The sequence below is a fragment of the Nyctibius grandis genome, chromosome 2 (assembly GCF_013368605.1).
Source record: "Nyctibius grandis isolate bNycGra1 chromosome 2, bNycGra1.pri, whole genome shotgun sequence".
In the NCBI taxonomy this organism is placed as follows: domain Eukaryota; kingdom Metazoa; phylum Chordata; class Aves; order Nyctibiiformes; family Nyctibiidae; genus Nyctibius; species Nyctibius grandis.
Genome location: NC_090659.1, coordinates 63,988,949 through 64,005,672, shown reverse-complemented (window position 1 = coordinate 64,005,672; position 16,724 = coordinate 63,988,949). Strand labels below are relative to the sequence as shown.

Sequence of the window (16,724 nt, the reverse complement as noted above, 5' to 3'; positions counted from 1 at the left end):
TTCCTAAGTAGGATTCGTGTTCTCTGTACATCAGTAGGGTGGTGCCAAATAAGTATCTCTGTCATATTTCACATTTCCCTTCTTATTGTAAACAACAGGGTGTCACCCTGAATATTGACTTGGGAAAAAGTAGAAAAGTATCATTTTCATGTAGATCTGTGCTGATGTTCTTCTCAGGTAAAGAATGACCTCCTAGACATTTTCAGCTGGATTAAAATTTGGATTCCCTTCTGATTTAAATGTTTATGCTTTAACAATCATTAATTATCCACTGTGCCCAAGCCCAAGTCATTTAAACAGCACTGATTTTTATTGTCATCAGTGTCAGAGCAAATTACTGTTGATATCAATGATTTACGACCGTTCTGTGCAATACATTTTTCTGTTCATTCCTAACAAGGCTCAACAGCAAAAAGAAACTTGAACAGGAAGTCAACTTGTTTGTCTAAAGTATTACTACTAAATAATCATAGGTTTTAAATCATAGAAGATAAGCATACGCTCATGATTAACAGTTGCAGCTTTGAGATTGCACTTCTGTGACAGCAGAAAATTCACAAGTGTAAAATCCTGTAATCACACTACTATTACTCTAAATTGCTCAGTTAATCTTCTATCTTTGTGTCTCTTTTTTTTTTTCTCTTTCCTAGGCACATGTGTATGTGGGGAATGCACATGCCATGATGTGGACCCAACTGGTGACTGGGGAGATATTCATGGAGATACTTGTGAGTGTGATGAAAGAAACTGCAAAGCAGTGTATGATAGATATTCTGATGACTTCTGTTCAGGTAAGGAATATATATAAAAGGAACTTATGTGTAGTTTTATAACAAAGCATCCAAATGGTCTGATCTTACTTTTCCTTAGTGCTCCAATTCTCATTTTCCTAGCTTAAAATTTACCATGATTTAGCTGGGGGTTTTTTTTTGGGAGTGGATTTTTAAATTAAAAGACATAATTCTGTTAAAAAAAAATGTTTCCAGTTCTAAAGCTTTCTTAAAATGTATTTTTTTCTATGCCTTTTAACAAAATTCTGTAAATATGAAATACTTTTAGGTGCCCATCTCCCTTCTAATACTCTTGTCTTCAGTGTAACCTAACATAAATTGGAGAATGGTTGAAACTTTAATATATATATATATATATCTGTCCTTCCTTGGGAAAATTTAAATTTGAAAATTTGTTAGATCAAATTTTATTTGTTAGTTCATGTTATATGGCAGGGAGAGGACAAGCAAGAGGAAGAAATTCAAGGAAAAGTGAATTAATGAGTTAATGAAAAACAGCATCCTGAGAATACTAATTGACCTGAGAACAAGTAGAGCATCAATATGTGGAAAATATGAATGTGTGGTCCAGCTACACATCACTGACTGTACATCTTAGACACTCTCACCTTCCCTTTTTCTTCTACTTGTACTTCAGAGCATTATATTCAAATTAGTTAACATCCATCCAGCCATCCAAGATTTTCAGTGTATTTAGATTGATGCTTCACATATCTGCTAACAAAAGCTGAGATTCTGAGCAAGACCTTGCATACAATTTTGTATAGTTACTGATAAAGATGGTAATACTGGGCAGGAGAAAAGGACTTTGATCAATACGCAGCATGCAATTTGTACACACAGGAACTCTGTGAAAATAAATAAGGGTGGTTTCAAAGGGTCTTGACAGATTATAGGTTGTCAGCTCTAATGCATCCTGTAGAAATCTAATCCTGCCTAATTAATAATAGGAAGAATGCGGTCACATCAAGGAAAATAATGATGTGGTATATTCTCCTCCTATTACTAGAATGAGAAATCCCTCATGGAAAGACCATACGAGTTGTCTGTAATAGGGAGAGAAGGCTGAAACATACATAAAATTTAGCTGCCTCTTTGCCTGTTATAAAGCGGAAAAGTTTCTCAACTCTTATGTTTGTTTTTTTTAATAAATATTGGTGAATCACTAGCTAATAAAATGAGAAAAAAAAAAAAGGAAGAAGCATTTCTAAAAACCTTCAGTGAATTAATTTGCTTGTTACTGTTTCAGCCACCTACAAATGTTATATAGGTTTATTTAATTAATAAGCTGGAAGGATGTAGAACTGCAGTCATGACTGCAGTTTTCCATGACAGGAGGGTTGACTTTGGGATGTTGTCAACTTTTGAATGCTATTATTGTGTTGCTGAGTATGTTTTTAGGGACTGATCAGAATGTCAGCATCAGCTAAGGAATACAAAGCTAAAAAACAACATGGTAAATGAGTTCTGTAGTTAAGGGTGAACACAAGAGTTTCAAACTTAATTAGATTAAAGCAAACCTGTGGCATCTACAGCTAATGCTGCATCACTGAAACAGGGCTTGAACTCCCTCTTTCCCAAACATTATTGCCATTGCTGCTGCTGCTGCTCAGGGTGGTAATGGTTGTAAGAATGCAGAGTTCTTACAGAGTACGGACAGTTACAAAGGAGCTGGGAGGAAGATATTGCCATTTGACACTGGATTAAGGACTGGTACAGTGTTCTTTATTACACAGACATAACTGTAAATGAGCAAACCTTATGAGAGATACAAAAGGAGGTACTCATATGGCTTTCTTGATGTAACTAAAACTCATGTTGAAGTATAGCTTAGTTTTTCAATCTAATCAGCAAAAATCTTACTACTACTTATTCTTATGTTTTAGAAAAGCCTAATTTAGCCTTAGCTGGCCATCCAAGTATGCATTCTTCAAATAGATTGTGCAAAACTCACACGAAACAGTGTGAACGTCTTATCGACCTGCTGTTTAGTCCTGTTTCAGAAATGGACAAGATGCATAAGTATTAATTTTGGTTTATTGTGGTAGACAGACAGAATCTGCAATTAAATCAAATATTTACTAGCAGAATTGTAATTGGACATATTTTTTATTTGTTTATGTGAAATAAATTTACTTAATGTACAAAGTGTGCACGTGTTAGATGTATCTGCAAAATATCCTCATTTTTCTTACAATTATTTTAGGATGAATCCAAGAGGGATTCATCAGATTAGGGCAAATAATCCAGCTCTCTTAAAGACCACATCAAATGGAGCTGATACAAAACTTTTCCTGTCTTGTTCTGCCTACCTAAAAGGTAAAGCAAGGAAATTACATTGTCCTGAGTAGCAGATTGAAATGATAGGAAATCATTTCAATGATTTGAAAGAAAAATGTTTACATGTAAAGAGTTTTACTGTAACTGAATGAAATGCTATATTTATTTCATAAACTACAAATGACAGGAATTGACAGTCCTGCTGTGAGGATTTAACATCACACAACAGCAGCTCCCTCCAGAAGCTTCATATGTCTTGAGTTGACCGTCAATTTGCAGTACCTCATATTATTGGCAACCGAATGCCTTCTTTTAACATCTGAAGTGCTGTTCAGCATGTTACTGAATTATTTTCTTTCAGAGGTGTTCACAATGTTAAAGTGATTCTCTTCCTTTAAAGAGAGAATAGCTTTCATGACTTGACACAGAAAGAAAAAAGGCTTCCAGAAGAAAATTCCTACATTCACACATCTCATTAGCTCCTTTGCTGTGGCTCTAGCAAAGAAAATATTATATGAAAGAACATCATCCTCTCATAAGTATCTATCTGGATCAAGGAACATACGTCCAATTTGCAGCCTGTCAGCAGGTACACACGAAAGCAAGGGACAGAATCATAGCATCATAGAATCATAGAATGGTTTGGGTTTGAAGGGACATTAAAGGTCATCTAGTTCCAACCCCACCTGTCATGGGCAGTTCTACCTTCCACTAGATCAGGTTGCTCAAAGCCCTGTCAAACCTTATCTTGAAAATCTTTAATGATGGGGCATCCACAACTTCTCTGAGCAACCTGTTCCAGTGTCTCACCACCCTCACAGTAAAGAATTTCTTCCTAATATCTAATCTAAATCTACCCTCTAAACAAGAGGAAGCCTTTAAAGCTTTTCAAGAAAAATAAATAACTAATGTAAAGAAAAGTTATTCTTGTGAAATTAATAAGACTTGAATTCTGAGAACTACTCTGATAACTCATAGAATGCTTGCTTCCTCCCATTTTCTCCTTGTGAACTGATAAATGATATGTTTTATAAATATAATATAAGACAGTCTTAAAATGCAAGTACAGTTAGAAAGAGATATAAAATCTGTTGTTACTGTTTTCAAGAAGAACCTGGATAGACAAGTGGACATCAAAGCAATACTTTGGGGTCCTGTGTCTGGTGAATGATGACTATGTGAAAATTGTGAGAGAAGATCTAATCTGCTGTCAGAGCTCATGAAAATCGATATTTGATTTTGTGGCAAGGAATGTTTTTGCTGATGCTCAAGCTTTCCTCATCCCGTGCAAGGAATATTTTGTATTGCCAGAATCCCACTGCTTTATGCAAAATGCATTAGGCTCATGATGACTGGAGCTGAGCAATTAGCTTGTTTTTTCTTGATCTGGATGTGTTAGTATTCATATAGAGGAAATAGATTGTTTGGATGGTTTTCCAGGTTAAGTTCTCAGGAGGGATTCACCCCTAACTTCTTGGCTGTCACATTTGTTTAAAGAAAATTTCCAGAAAAGCTTCTATTGAGTTCAGTTGCTTTTCCTCACCTCAACTTGCACAGTGAAAGTTGCATTTATGTTGCTAGGGTCAGGAAGAGTCAAGTTAGCTAATGAGATAGGCACATGCAGGACAATCGGGGCATCGGGGCCAGCCAACATGGATTCATGAAAGGCAGGTCCTGCTCGACCAACCTGGTCTCCTTCTATGACAAAGTGACCCGCTTAGTAGATGAGGGCAGGGCTGTGGATGTAGTCTATCTAGATTTCAGTAAGGCATTCGACACTGTCTCCAACAACATCCTCCTGGACAAACTGTATGCCCGGGGCTTGGATGGGTGGACTCTTCGATGGGTTAAAAACTGGCTGGATGGCCGAGCCCAGAGAGTGGTGGTGAATGGGGCAAAGTCCAACTGGCAGCCGGTCACTAGCGGTGTTCCCCAGGGCTCAGTTCTGGGACCGGTGCTGTTCAATATCTTTATAGATGATCTAGATGTAGGGATTGAGTGCACCCTCAGTAAATTTGCAGATGACACCAAGCTGGGTGGCAGTGTCGATCTGCTGGAGGGTAGGAAGGCCCTACAGAGGGATTTGGACAGGTTAGATAGATGGGCCGAGACCAACGGCATGAGGCTCAACAAGAACAAGTGCCGGGTCTTACACTTCTGCCACAACAACCCCATGCAGCTCTACAGGCTGGGGGAAGAGTGGTTAGAAAGCGGCCTGGTGGAAAGAGACCTGGGGGTGCTGATCGACAGCTAAACATGAGCCAGCAGTGTGCCCAGCTGGCCAAGAAGGCCAATGGCATCCTGGCCTCCATTAGGAATAGTGTAGCCAGCTGGTCTAGGGAAGTGATCATCCCTCTCTACTCGGCACTGGTGAGGCCGCATCTTGAGTACTGTGTTCAGTTCTGGGCCCCGCACTTCAAGAAAGATGTTGAGGTGTTGGAGCGAGTCCAGAGGAGGGCAACCAAGCTGGTGAAGGGTCTGGAGGGTATCACCTACGAGGAAAGGCTGAGGGAGCTGGGGTTGTTTGGCCTGGAGAGGAGGAGGCTCCGAGGTGACCTTATTGCAGTCTACAACTACCTGAAGGGAGGTTGTAGTGAAGTGGGAGTTGGCCTCTTCTCCCGGGCAACTAGCGCTAGGACAAGAGGGCACAGCCTCAAGCTTCGCCAGGGGAGGTTCAGGTTGGACATCAGGACGAATTTCTTTACAGAAAGGGTCATTAGACATTGGAATGGGCTGCCCAGGGAGATGGTGGAGTCACCATCTCTGGATGTGTTTAAGAAAAGACTGGACATGGCACTTAGTGCCATGGTCTAGTTGACAGGGTGGTGTAAGGGCAACGGTTGGACTCGATGATCCCTGAGGTCTCTTCCAACCTGGCTGATTCTGTGATTCTGTGATTCTGTGATTCTGTGAGATACCAAAACCACATCCAACTGCCCTATGGAAATGAGAATTTATTATATCCAATATTTTATTATTTGCACATCACTATTTAGTAGAAGGCACTGGTTTGAGACTTGGAACTGGTGCGACATTGCTCATCTCTAGTGGATCACATTGATTGCAAGTAGATAAAAGACGGTATTGATATATTACTTAGAGAATATGCTGCAGCTGTGTTAGAAAAAGAAAAACATAAAGGTAAATGGAATATTGCCTTATGATGGCCCCACTTCTCCAGAGAGCAAGTGAATGTGCATTTGCAAGCTCTATTCCACCCTTTCTCATGAGAAGGGTGTGCAAGGTGGCAAAACATCCCTTAAGAAAAAAATTTAAAAGGAAATATGGCTGAAATGGAATGATAGACCAGAGCTGTTGTCAGAAAAAAAGTAGATATGGTGAGTTGATTGTATTTTTTCCATCTGATTATTTAATGAAACCACCAATTTGATAAAGTTCATCTAATCATGTTTTAATACCTGTCATCAGTATGGAAGCTAATCTTTAATTGCATTCACGTGAAGGTCATGGACAGTGTAATTGTGGTAGGTGCGACTGTAAAGAAGGATGGACTGGGAAGAAGTGTGAACATCCACGTTCTTGTCCATTGTCAGTTGAGGAAAGTGCTAAGAAATGCCAAGGAAATTCTAATTTACCTTGCTCTGGAAGAGGTAAGCTCATTTCTGGAAGAATTTTCATGCTCTTAAAATGTACTTCCATTAAAAGAATTTTTACAGATGTCCAGCATTACTAATACTGAAAAACGTGAACTTTCTTGGCTTACTGTGCATGAATCACACCTGCATAATATGTAAGTAATGAGAAGGGAGAAGAAGAATACAAAGATCACCTATTTTTCCTGTCATCTACTGTTTTGTATTTTGTTTTACATATCTCAACATTTGTTTTGGAGGTTTTCAAAGATGCTTTGAAGATTGCTGCAGTTAAGTCTTTGCTAAAGACACATTAAAAATATGAACCTATTCTTTGCATTCTTTGACAAAACCAGCATGAGATTTTCAGCCTATGTAAAATGTTGTGGCACCATTGTGACAAGAGCTGATTTGATTTACATTGCCTAAGAACTTGCCCTACTGCATGTAGGACTGACTTCTAAAACGCAGTTGTTCTTCAGTGCAGTTTGCTAGTTAGTTAGCCACTGACTTTTCATTTGAAAGAGTTTCTTCGTGACACTGTAGCCTTTTCAAACTTTGACTGAAAAAAATATATTGTCATACATACAATTGAATAACACATTGCCAGCAAAAAGAAACTTTCCTCAGAAGGAAGAAGACCTGCTAATTTTTGTCTGTCACTGTTTGAAATGTGGTTTTCTGCAGAGAGAAGAAAGAAAAGTAAATATGAGACAGACGTTTGCTAGAACTGGTAATTGAAGTTGTTATGAATTCTGCCCACTTAAGTATTTGCTGGAAAAGGTCTAAAGCTACTCTTGAATTATTGCGTTTGACTCTAAATGTCATTTCATTTGCAATTTCTTTTTTTCACTGATACTATCTAACATAGTCAAAGATTGTCTGTCTACCCAAGTTAGCACTGTGATAATTGTTTCTTTTTCCCCCTGTAAATGTGTAGCAGCTCATAACTTAGTAAATGCAGCATTAGCTGTATCTTAAAAGAACTATGTATTAATAGATTGTTACTTGTTCTTTTCTCAATTAAGCTATAGTTTTCTAGTGAATTAAGTTTCTCTTTTCTTGCTAAAAATTCTCAAAGGAATTTTTAGCTACAAGTTAGGTGAAACATGGGCATCTGTAGGCAATTAACTGCATTTTGTTGTTCATGATTGCAAGAATTAGAACTAAAAGAAAGGAGTGTTGACATTTGATTTTTTCTTTTTAATACTGCCTCACTCTTTTCCTGTTCTCATTGAATGCTGAATGTCTCTTCTCTCATCTGCTTCACTAGGAGTTGCGCATGTTGAGCATTTGGAGTCAGTTCTATGATATAACTGCATTGTGCACTATGAGGGTCAAATGCCAGAGAAAAGAATGACAGTCATAAAAACAAGTTTAATTGGTATTAAAATACAGTCTTAAGTTATGGAACATGTTCTATTTATATTTTAAATTTTGAAAAGTTTTATTAAGTATAATGAGAAGGTGAGTTTAAAGATTTCAGTATTAATGGCAATAAATCTATCGTCTTGGCTTTCTGAAAAAAACAGCTGAATATTAATGCTGGCGGTGTTCTGTTGAGATACTCGCAGTGAAATAAGTCCCTTTCAGGTGAATTCATTTGACTGAATGATCTATCGGTCAAAATTTTCAAGTAAAGTACAAGCAGTTATCTGTTGGAAGAAAAGGCTTAATTGATAGTGGCTTTCACTGAACTTCATTTGACTTCCAAACAAGAAGAGATCACCAAGGTTTATGAGGAGTGCAAATGGCACAGATGTGGATCTAGGACAAAGTATGATAGACAACTACTGTAATGAAGGAACAAGAGATTCTGCATTCCACACTTGAAAAAAATCCCATGAAAACTGTCATTTTAAAATGGAATGTGATATCTTGCTTTAGTTCTATGAACAATTTTGCTTAGGAAATTGGGAGAGAAAAAGAGAAAAGACATTTTAGTCGACATTTTAGTCTAATCATCTGTAATTTACCGGGTAGTGTATTTTTTTACCCTGGACTCCCTAGTCTTCCCTTTTATCCTTCATATTTTGGATATAATAAGAAATGTGAGAAAGTTCCTGCACTGCTGAAGTGATGAAGGTGTTTAGTTCCTACGAAAAATTGTCAGTGGGCTTGCACAGTTAAATTCTTTGGTCCCATTTGAAAATCCTACTACTTGTCATTATAGCTTGTCATGGGCAGAAGAGTTACACAAGCAAATGAAACAAAATGAAGATTTCCAATCAAATGCAACCTCTTTCAAGTCTTCTGGTGTGGGAAAGGCCATGGATTTGTAACACTAGCCTCAATTTTTCTGAAGTCCGTAGGGAGGATTGTGTGAAAAGGGAGGGAAAGTTCCAAAGGAAAAGGAAGTGTTACTTTTGCCATTTGAACATTACTGTTTTGGTAACCTCCTTGTAATATTTTCCTCCTGGCTATAGTACAAGGACAGTAAGTCCTTGTACAGGTCAGTAATCCACTGCACTGCTGGAGAAGCTGAACACTTAACGTCTTTATTTAATGGGATCTTTTAGTAAGGCAGTTCATGTGTGGAATAGGATGCAGAACAGAGAGCCCAGAGATGCAGGTGCATGACTTGATGACATTGTCATGTATTGTATTTCCTTGAATGTTTTCTATTCATCTGTACCTTTTATTTCTAGGTTAGTCAGCAACAGTTGTTATAGCTAACGTACTCTTTTGCAGTCACTTTTATGGTCTTGGATAAAGACATTGAAGGACAAACCATTTTTAGGATTTTTAATGCCATATAGATAGCCAAAATGTGTAGGGAGAAGAAGATAGAACTGTTACAACTCATAGTGTCTTTCTATAGTCTCTGTCTAAATGCTGACATATGCTCAGATTTTCAGGTGGAGGAGTTTGAAACTTCAGTTGTGATACTCTGTTCCCAAGATTAATAAAATTATATTGCCTGGATGGTATTTTCTTGTTGAAATGTTAAGTATGATTTCAAAATGTGATAATCCTTCACTTAAACTGTAGTAAAAAACTCTCCATGCTACCTGAGGAAGCACTGAAGAAATAGTCCTTCAAAGCTTTGGCTGGCCATTTTTAGTTTTTTGTGCATTTTGCAAAACTTTCTGATACGGAAGACAATAAAACTCCCAATGATTCAGCTTCAGTCTTTAAAATCTCCAATAATAGTTCCAGAACATGATCCAGGAAAAAAAAAAAAACCAACAAACCAAGCCACCAAATCCTCTAAAGTCCTCATAAAAAAAAAGTTTGGGATTTGTATATTTTTGTGTTAGATATTTGGAATGGTGGGGGCTTACATTAAAAAAATATATATCCTTTGTTTGACTTCTCAAAATTTTATAACATTAGCAAAAAAATCGTGGCAAAATGATACTCTTCAAAAATTTTCAATCAGTCTAAGGGACCAAAAGCTTCCATCTTTGAACTTAATTTTGGTAAGGTGATTATTTTATACCTTATACTTTGTTTTTACAGGTAATGATGAATGGAAAAGAAAAGAGAATGTTAGCCTAATCTTACTCCTTTTCTTATGATTCAATGACCCAATACATTTGTAATATTAAATTTTCATATAAAGTACTGTATTTTTATATAAATGTAACCCAGCTTTTATTAGTTACCTTTAAGGCAAATTATGTTCCTACACAGGCAGAAATAGAGCAAGCATCAGCAATGCAAACTAAGAGAACTGTCATGTGCCACCCAAATTTTTAGTATCCCAGGTTCTCTTAACTGTAAGTCATGTAAATTCAGCAAGAGAAAAAAAGATCTAGGAAAAATATTAACAGTGAAAGAAGCTTTTTTTTAAGTAAGTAAAGTGTTTAATGTATAGGGGTACATAAAAGTTGCATTAAAAATTTTAGAGAATTAAAAGGTTGTTAGGAAGAACATGACCTAATTAGATAATCACTGTCTATAAAATGCTATAGATTACAATTTCTCAATCTGCATTTCGGTCTCCTGAGAGCAGATGAAACAATGAGCTTTTATTCTAGAGTGTAATTCGCTTCCTGATTTTCCCCAGTCACTCGCAGGAATAGCAAGCTGTTTCATGGGTGCTGGTCATCACGTGGAGAGAGCAGAGATGCTGCCAAAAATATATTTCACCATAATCTTATATTTCTTAGCTGCTTCAGTAGGTGAAGGAGAGAGAAGGCTTTATATTGACATGCTGAGTGGTAAGTGTATGTGAATGTAAAGTCTACATTCTCAAATGATGTTATAAAGGCAGAGGAAATATAAATCCTCTCACTTACATTAATCAGACTGTCTTTACCTTCAGTAGTTGCTGTTATATATAATGGAAGAGATGGATCAGATGAAAATTTTGGCAATTAAAATACAATATCACTAGGTACTTTCCAAAAATTACTTTCCCTACAAAAGCATGTTGAAGACCAGGAGAGATTCTAGCCAGCTTCATTCATACAGAGTGAATAATTCCTTCTACACTTTTATTCCTGAGAGTGGTTTTTTTACTTGCTGCATGACTTTTCACTACAAATGTGATACTTTCACAGTGAAAGTCTGTCCATTTTAAGAAGACACTGTACAAGACCAGTGTCAGAGACAAAGGAAAAGACACACCAAAAAATCCTTGTGGTAAGAAATAAAGAGATAGCATGTTGTTGTCAGGATTAAGGGACAAGACAAACTGCTTTTCTCTTTAAAATGCACATCACTCACTTGAGTTTCCTCTTAGGGCAAAAAATAGATTTCAAAATAATTATAATAAAAAAACCTTCAGGGAAGAGAATTGAAAATAAAAAGAGTAGGTTTTGAGAATAATAGATAAGAGCTTTTTTTTAAATAATCTTGTTCTCATCACTTTACCATTAATGAAGGCAGTCATCCCATGGCAGTGATACAAAAGCAGATAAATGACAAATCTTCTTATTGGTAGTGTCTTTAACCATTTTAATCTCTTTTCTATAATTGCTTTTCTTTATTTGTCATATGGAGAGAATGAAACTGCTTCTTTATTTGTGAAATTCCCCCTTACCCTTGTGCTTTAGCATTGGCTATCTGATACATGAAGAGTTTTTTTTGATTCTGTACTAAAAAAGATTTTTGTTATTTTTGCAAACTCTCTTAAGTCCCAATTTCAAAATATTAAATTAATGAGTTCAGAAGTTGCATGGCATTTTGAAAGTTTAGTGACGTAGTTACTTTACAGTAACTTTGCTGTTTCTTCTCTATTTAAAACTATCAGATGTTGACTGACTTAGTGGAAGAGCAACAGTGGTCACTGCATTATTAAGGATTCCTTGTGGTGAAATGAGACAGTGAATCAAGGCGTTGTGTTCAGTGCTGGATTCTGTAATGCATATTGCTAGCCTGCAGGATACCATCTCCTGGAGTATGGAAACGAAACTTAGGGATGAGGGACAGTGATGATCCCAAAGAGCAGTGCCATTGGCCAGTGGTTTCTGTAAAGTCTTAATCCTTTTTGAGATATCTTGGCTGTACTATTGTACAATATACACTTTGTGGTGCTCTTCAACATAGCTCATCAAAGCCTTGACTGATATGAGAAATGCTGTAAATTCCTGTTGATACAACACACCATGATATGCAAAAGGAATAAGAAACACACATGGAACATATCATATCTGACAAGAGTGGATGGAAACTAGATAAAAAGCTATGTGCTACTTAGGTGCCTAAGAGGAGGTGTAACTATGCAATTCTCTTCTGACCTTTTTGAAGTCTTATATGAGTGATCATAAATGTGACATAAAATATTCAGCTTGTAAATAATTTCTGGGGTTAGATCATCAACTACTATAGCTTCATATAAATCTTTGGATGACATCATTCGGTATATCTTCAAGATTTTTAAATCTATACAAACTATAATATAGTAATGACAATCTGATCATCTCTCTAACCGGTAAGTCTCTACAGATAGGTATGATGCCTTAAAAGGGCAGAAGGGCTGCTGGTGGCATGTGCCAGATCATGAGAACTAGTTCTGTATTGTTACCGCTGGAGCCTTATATACTATAGTTTTATGTCCTCACAGTTCTGGTTCTTTTGTTCTAAGTGCAGTTATTAATTAAGGACTTTGGAGTCTCCCTCTAGTATGATACGGCAAAACCAAACAACCAAAAAAATTTCCTGTTTCTATTAGGTACCTATAGAAAAACATTGTTTCTAAAGCCTATTGCTTGTTGACTTAGTAAAGGAAGATGATAGTAGAAATTGCCATTTGAATAATTCACTATACTTTATATATGACAGGATAGGGTTAGAGCAGAAAAGTGTAAACAATCCTAAGGTAAAATCTAGGTTATTATCCCTGCTACCAGCTCTTTATTGCACTCTCTTATTATGCAAATTGCACTGTTTAATTGAAGTGTAAATTACGCTAATGTACATCATCTCTGAATTTGGCCTGCTGTTTTCATTCATTTTGCATGACCCCTGCACTCTGAAGGAGGTCTTAATTAAAGCACTATAGTAGACAGCCTGGCAGCAAGTAATGTTGTTAGCTGGTGTAACAAGAACAGAATATAAATGCAAGTCATGCATCACGTCTTTAGCTTTCCCCTCATCAACTTTGAGACTGAGCTCCTTTATACATCTGTGTGCTTCAAGCAGAGAGGCACTCTTACTGTACTGGTACTTTCATGCCAAATGAGCTGGCATAACTATTTCTTATACAGTTTCATATACCCTTACATGCTGCACTGGCACTCTGAACTTCACTTGTAGTCTGTTGAAGTCTAAGAGAAAAAATACAGCTAAATAGTTGCATCACACTCCTCCTAGAATTGTCTATCAATAGTTTAGATCACTGATTTTAAACTGCTGCTCTGATTCAGGCTCTGTATGAGCCTATCTCTCTGTTAATTGAAGCAGGATCCTCTGGAAGCTGCCTTTTGTTAGGAAAGCCAATTTGCAACTGCTGAGAATATTTCACCTTTTTTCATTTCTGATTTTTTAAAATGTATGTATCTGGTTTTTTGTTTTTTAATCAGAAAGTGTTCAGGAACTCAGTACTTCAGTATTTCTCTGTAGAGAAAGCTACTTATTTGTCAGTGACTCACCTACAGCACTCCTGGCTGTTGTTTTTGCCTTTTACTGTTGTCTTTTTGGGGAGACAGCAAATAGGGACAGAGGAACCAAGGAAGGACTGTAAATCAAGAGAATATTTAATTTCTGCAGTGAACCCATACTTGCAGTGCTTATAACTCAGTAATAAATAAATGGTTCATGAAGTACTTTTTTTTTCTGCATAAGTGCTTTTTTAATCTGTTCTGGTAGAAGCAGGGTGTGTTGGAAGTTGTGTGTGCCTGAGATGTAGGTGATATTGCAAGAGTGAAGTAGTTCACAAAAATTTCTGTAATAGAATTTGTTAATGTTCTGAAGTTTCCCACTTGTTTTCACAGTGAGAGGTTTTAGAAGAGGTAAAGAACAGATTAAAAGTAACATATCTGTTTTAGGATGATACTTAGGACTGAGGGCTCTGGGATAAAAGCCCAGTATAACAAGGGAATCTTTAAACAATGGTATCTATGGCTGGCAAAGCAACAACCATGGATTCTGCTTCTTAATGAGAATAACTTGACATGATCATCTCCAGAGTGACGTTTTTTTATTCTAATATCTTTTATTTTATTTGAAACAAATTCTGATGTTTAAATGGATATGCAAGAAGCAGGTACAATTATTTATATGTATTTATGTAATTATTTGTATGTGAAGTAGTCATATATAATAATTTATATGTGATGTATCAATACATAATTATTTATTATGAGTGTGGTAGGTGCCTGCTACAGACCACCTGATCAAGAAAGGATGTAAATGAAGCCTTCTTTAGACAGCTGAAGGAATCCTCAAGATTGGAAGCCTTGCTAATCACAGGCAATTTCAGTCACCTTCATATCTACCAGAAGATCAGGATAGCTCAACGCAAGTAATCTCGCAGATTCTTCCCACATCCCTCAAGACCCTGAACCTCAAGGCAGGGACTGAGGGAAAGAAATCCCTCCCATTGTAGGAGAAGATCAGGTTTGAGATCACCTGAGGAACCTGAACCTACGGAAGCCCATAGGACCTGATGAGATGCATCCTAGGATCCTGAGGGAACTGGCAGGTGTAGTTGCTAAGCCTCTAAATCATATATGAAAAGTCACGGGAGTCACGCGAAGACCCCAGTGACTGAAAGAAGGGAAATATCACACCCATTTTTAAAAAGGGTAGAAAGGAGGACCCTGGGAACTACCAACCAGTCATCCTCACCTCCATGCCTGTTAAGATCATGAAGATCTTCCTCTTGGAAGATATGTCAAAGCATATGGAAGACTGAGAGGTGAGAGAGACAGCCAACATGACTTCACCAAGGGCAAATAGCGTCTGAGTTATCTAGTGGCCTTCTGTGATGGAGTGACTACATCAGTGGACAAGGGAAGAGCTACTGATATCATCTACCTGGACTTCTGTAAGGCTTTTGATATGGTCCCTCCCAACATTCACAGAATCACAGAATGTTAGGGATTGGAAGGGACCTCGAAAGATCATCTAGTCCAATCCCCCTGGCGGAGCAGGATTACCTAGACCATATCACACAGGAACGCGTCCAGGCGGGTTTTGAATGTCTCCAGAGAAGGAGACTCCACAACTTCTCTGGGCAGCCTGTTTCAGTGTTCAGTCACCCTCACCGTAAAGAAGTTTTTCCTCATATTTATGCGGAACCTCCTGTGTTCCAGCTTGCACCCATTGCCCCTTGTGCTGTCAAGGGATGTCACTGAGAAGAGCCTGGCTCCATCATCATGACACTTGCCCTTTACATATTTATAAACATTAATGAGGTCACCCCTCAGTCTCCTCTTCTCCAAGCTAAAGAGACCCAGCTCCCTCAGCCTCTCCTCATAAGGGAGATGTTCCACCCCCTTAATCATCTTCGTGGCTCTGCGCTGGACTCTCTCTAGCAGTTCCCTGTCCTTCTTGAACTGAGGGACCCAGAACTGGACACAATATTCCAGATGCGGCCTCACCAGGGCAGAGTAGAGGGGGAGGAGAACCTCTCTCGACCTACTAACTACACCCCTTCTAATACACCTCAGGATGCCATTGGCCTTCTTGGCCACAAGGGCACACTGCTGGCTCATGGTCATCCTGTTGTCCACTAGGACCCCCAGGTCCCTTTCCCCTACGCTGCTCTCCAACAGGTCTGTCCCCAACTTGTACTCATACATGGGGTTGTTCTTGCCCAGATGCAGGACTCTACACTTGCCCTTGTTATATTTCATTAAGTTTCTCCCTGCCCAACTCTCCAGCCTGTCTAGGTCCCCCTGAATGGCTGCGCAGCCTTCCGGCACGTTAGCCACTCCTCCCAGTTTTGTGTCATCAGCAGACTTGCTGACGGTGCACTCTATTCCCTCATCCAAGTCATTAATGAATATATTGAATAGTACTGGTCCCAGTACCGACCCTTGAGGGACTCCGCTAGACACAGGCCTCCAACTGGACCCTGTCCCATTGACCACCACTCTCTGGCTTCTTTCCTTCAGCCAGTTCACAATCCACCTCACTATCCGATCATCCAGACCACACTTCCTCAGTTTAGCTGCGAGGATGCTGTGGGAGACCGTGTCAAACGCTTTACTGAAATCGAGATAGACCACATCCACAGCTTTACCATCATCTATCCAGCGGGTTATGTCCTCATAAAAGGCTATCAAGTCGGTTAAGCATGACTTCCCCTTGGTGAAGCCATGTTGAGTGCCCCTAATGATCCCCCTATCCTTGATGTGCCTAGAGACAGCACCAAGGACAAGTTGTTCCATCACCTTTCCGGGGATGGAGGTGAGGCTGACCGGTCTATAGTTTCCCGGGTCCTCTTTCTTGCCCTTTTTGAAGACTGGAGTGACATTCGCTTTCCTCCATTCTTGCCACTAAACTGAAAAGAGATTGGTTTGATGGATGGACGGTTAAATGGAAGAGGAATTGGCTGGATGGCCATGTCCAAAAAGTTATAGTCAATGGCTCAATGTCCAGGTTGAAACCCGTAACAAGTGGTGTCCCTCAAGGGTCTTTACTGGGACCAATACTATTTAATATC

The 16,724-nt window shown here is 38.4% G+C and overlaps 1 protein-coding gene across 1 annotated transcript in view; it reads left to right on the top strand.

The window, feature by feature from the left end:
- Nucleotides 1–16,724, top strand: part of ITGBL1 (integrin subunit beta like 1) — a 150,498-nt gene that overhangs the window by 71,315 nt on the left and 62,459 nt on the right. Inside the window, exons 6-7 of the mRNA XM_068425577.1 lie at nt 651–791; nt 6,536–6,682. Of these exons, the coding sequence (XP_068281678.1) occupies nt 651–791; nt 6,536–6,682 (288 nt within the window). The remainder of the gene's footprint in view (nt 1–650; nt 792–6,535; nt 6,683–16,724) is intronic.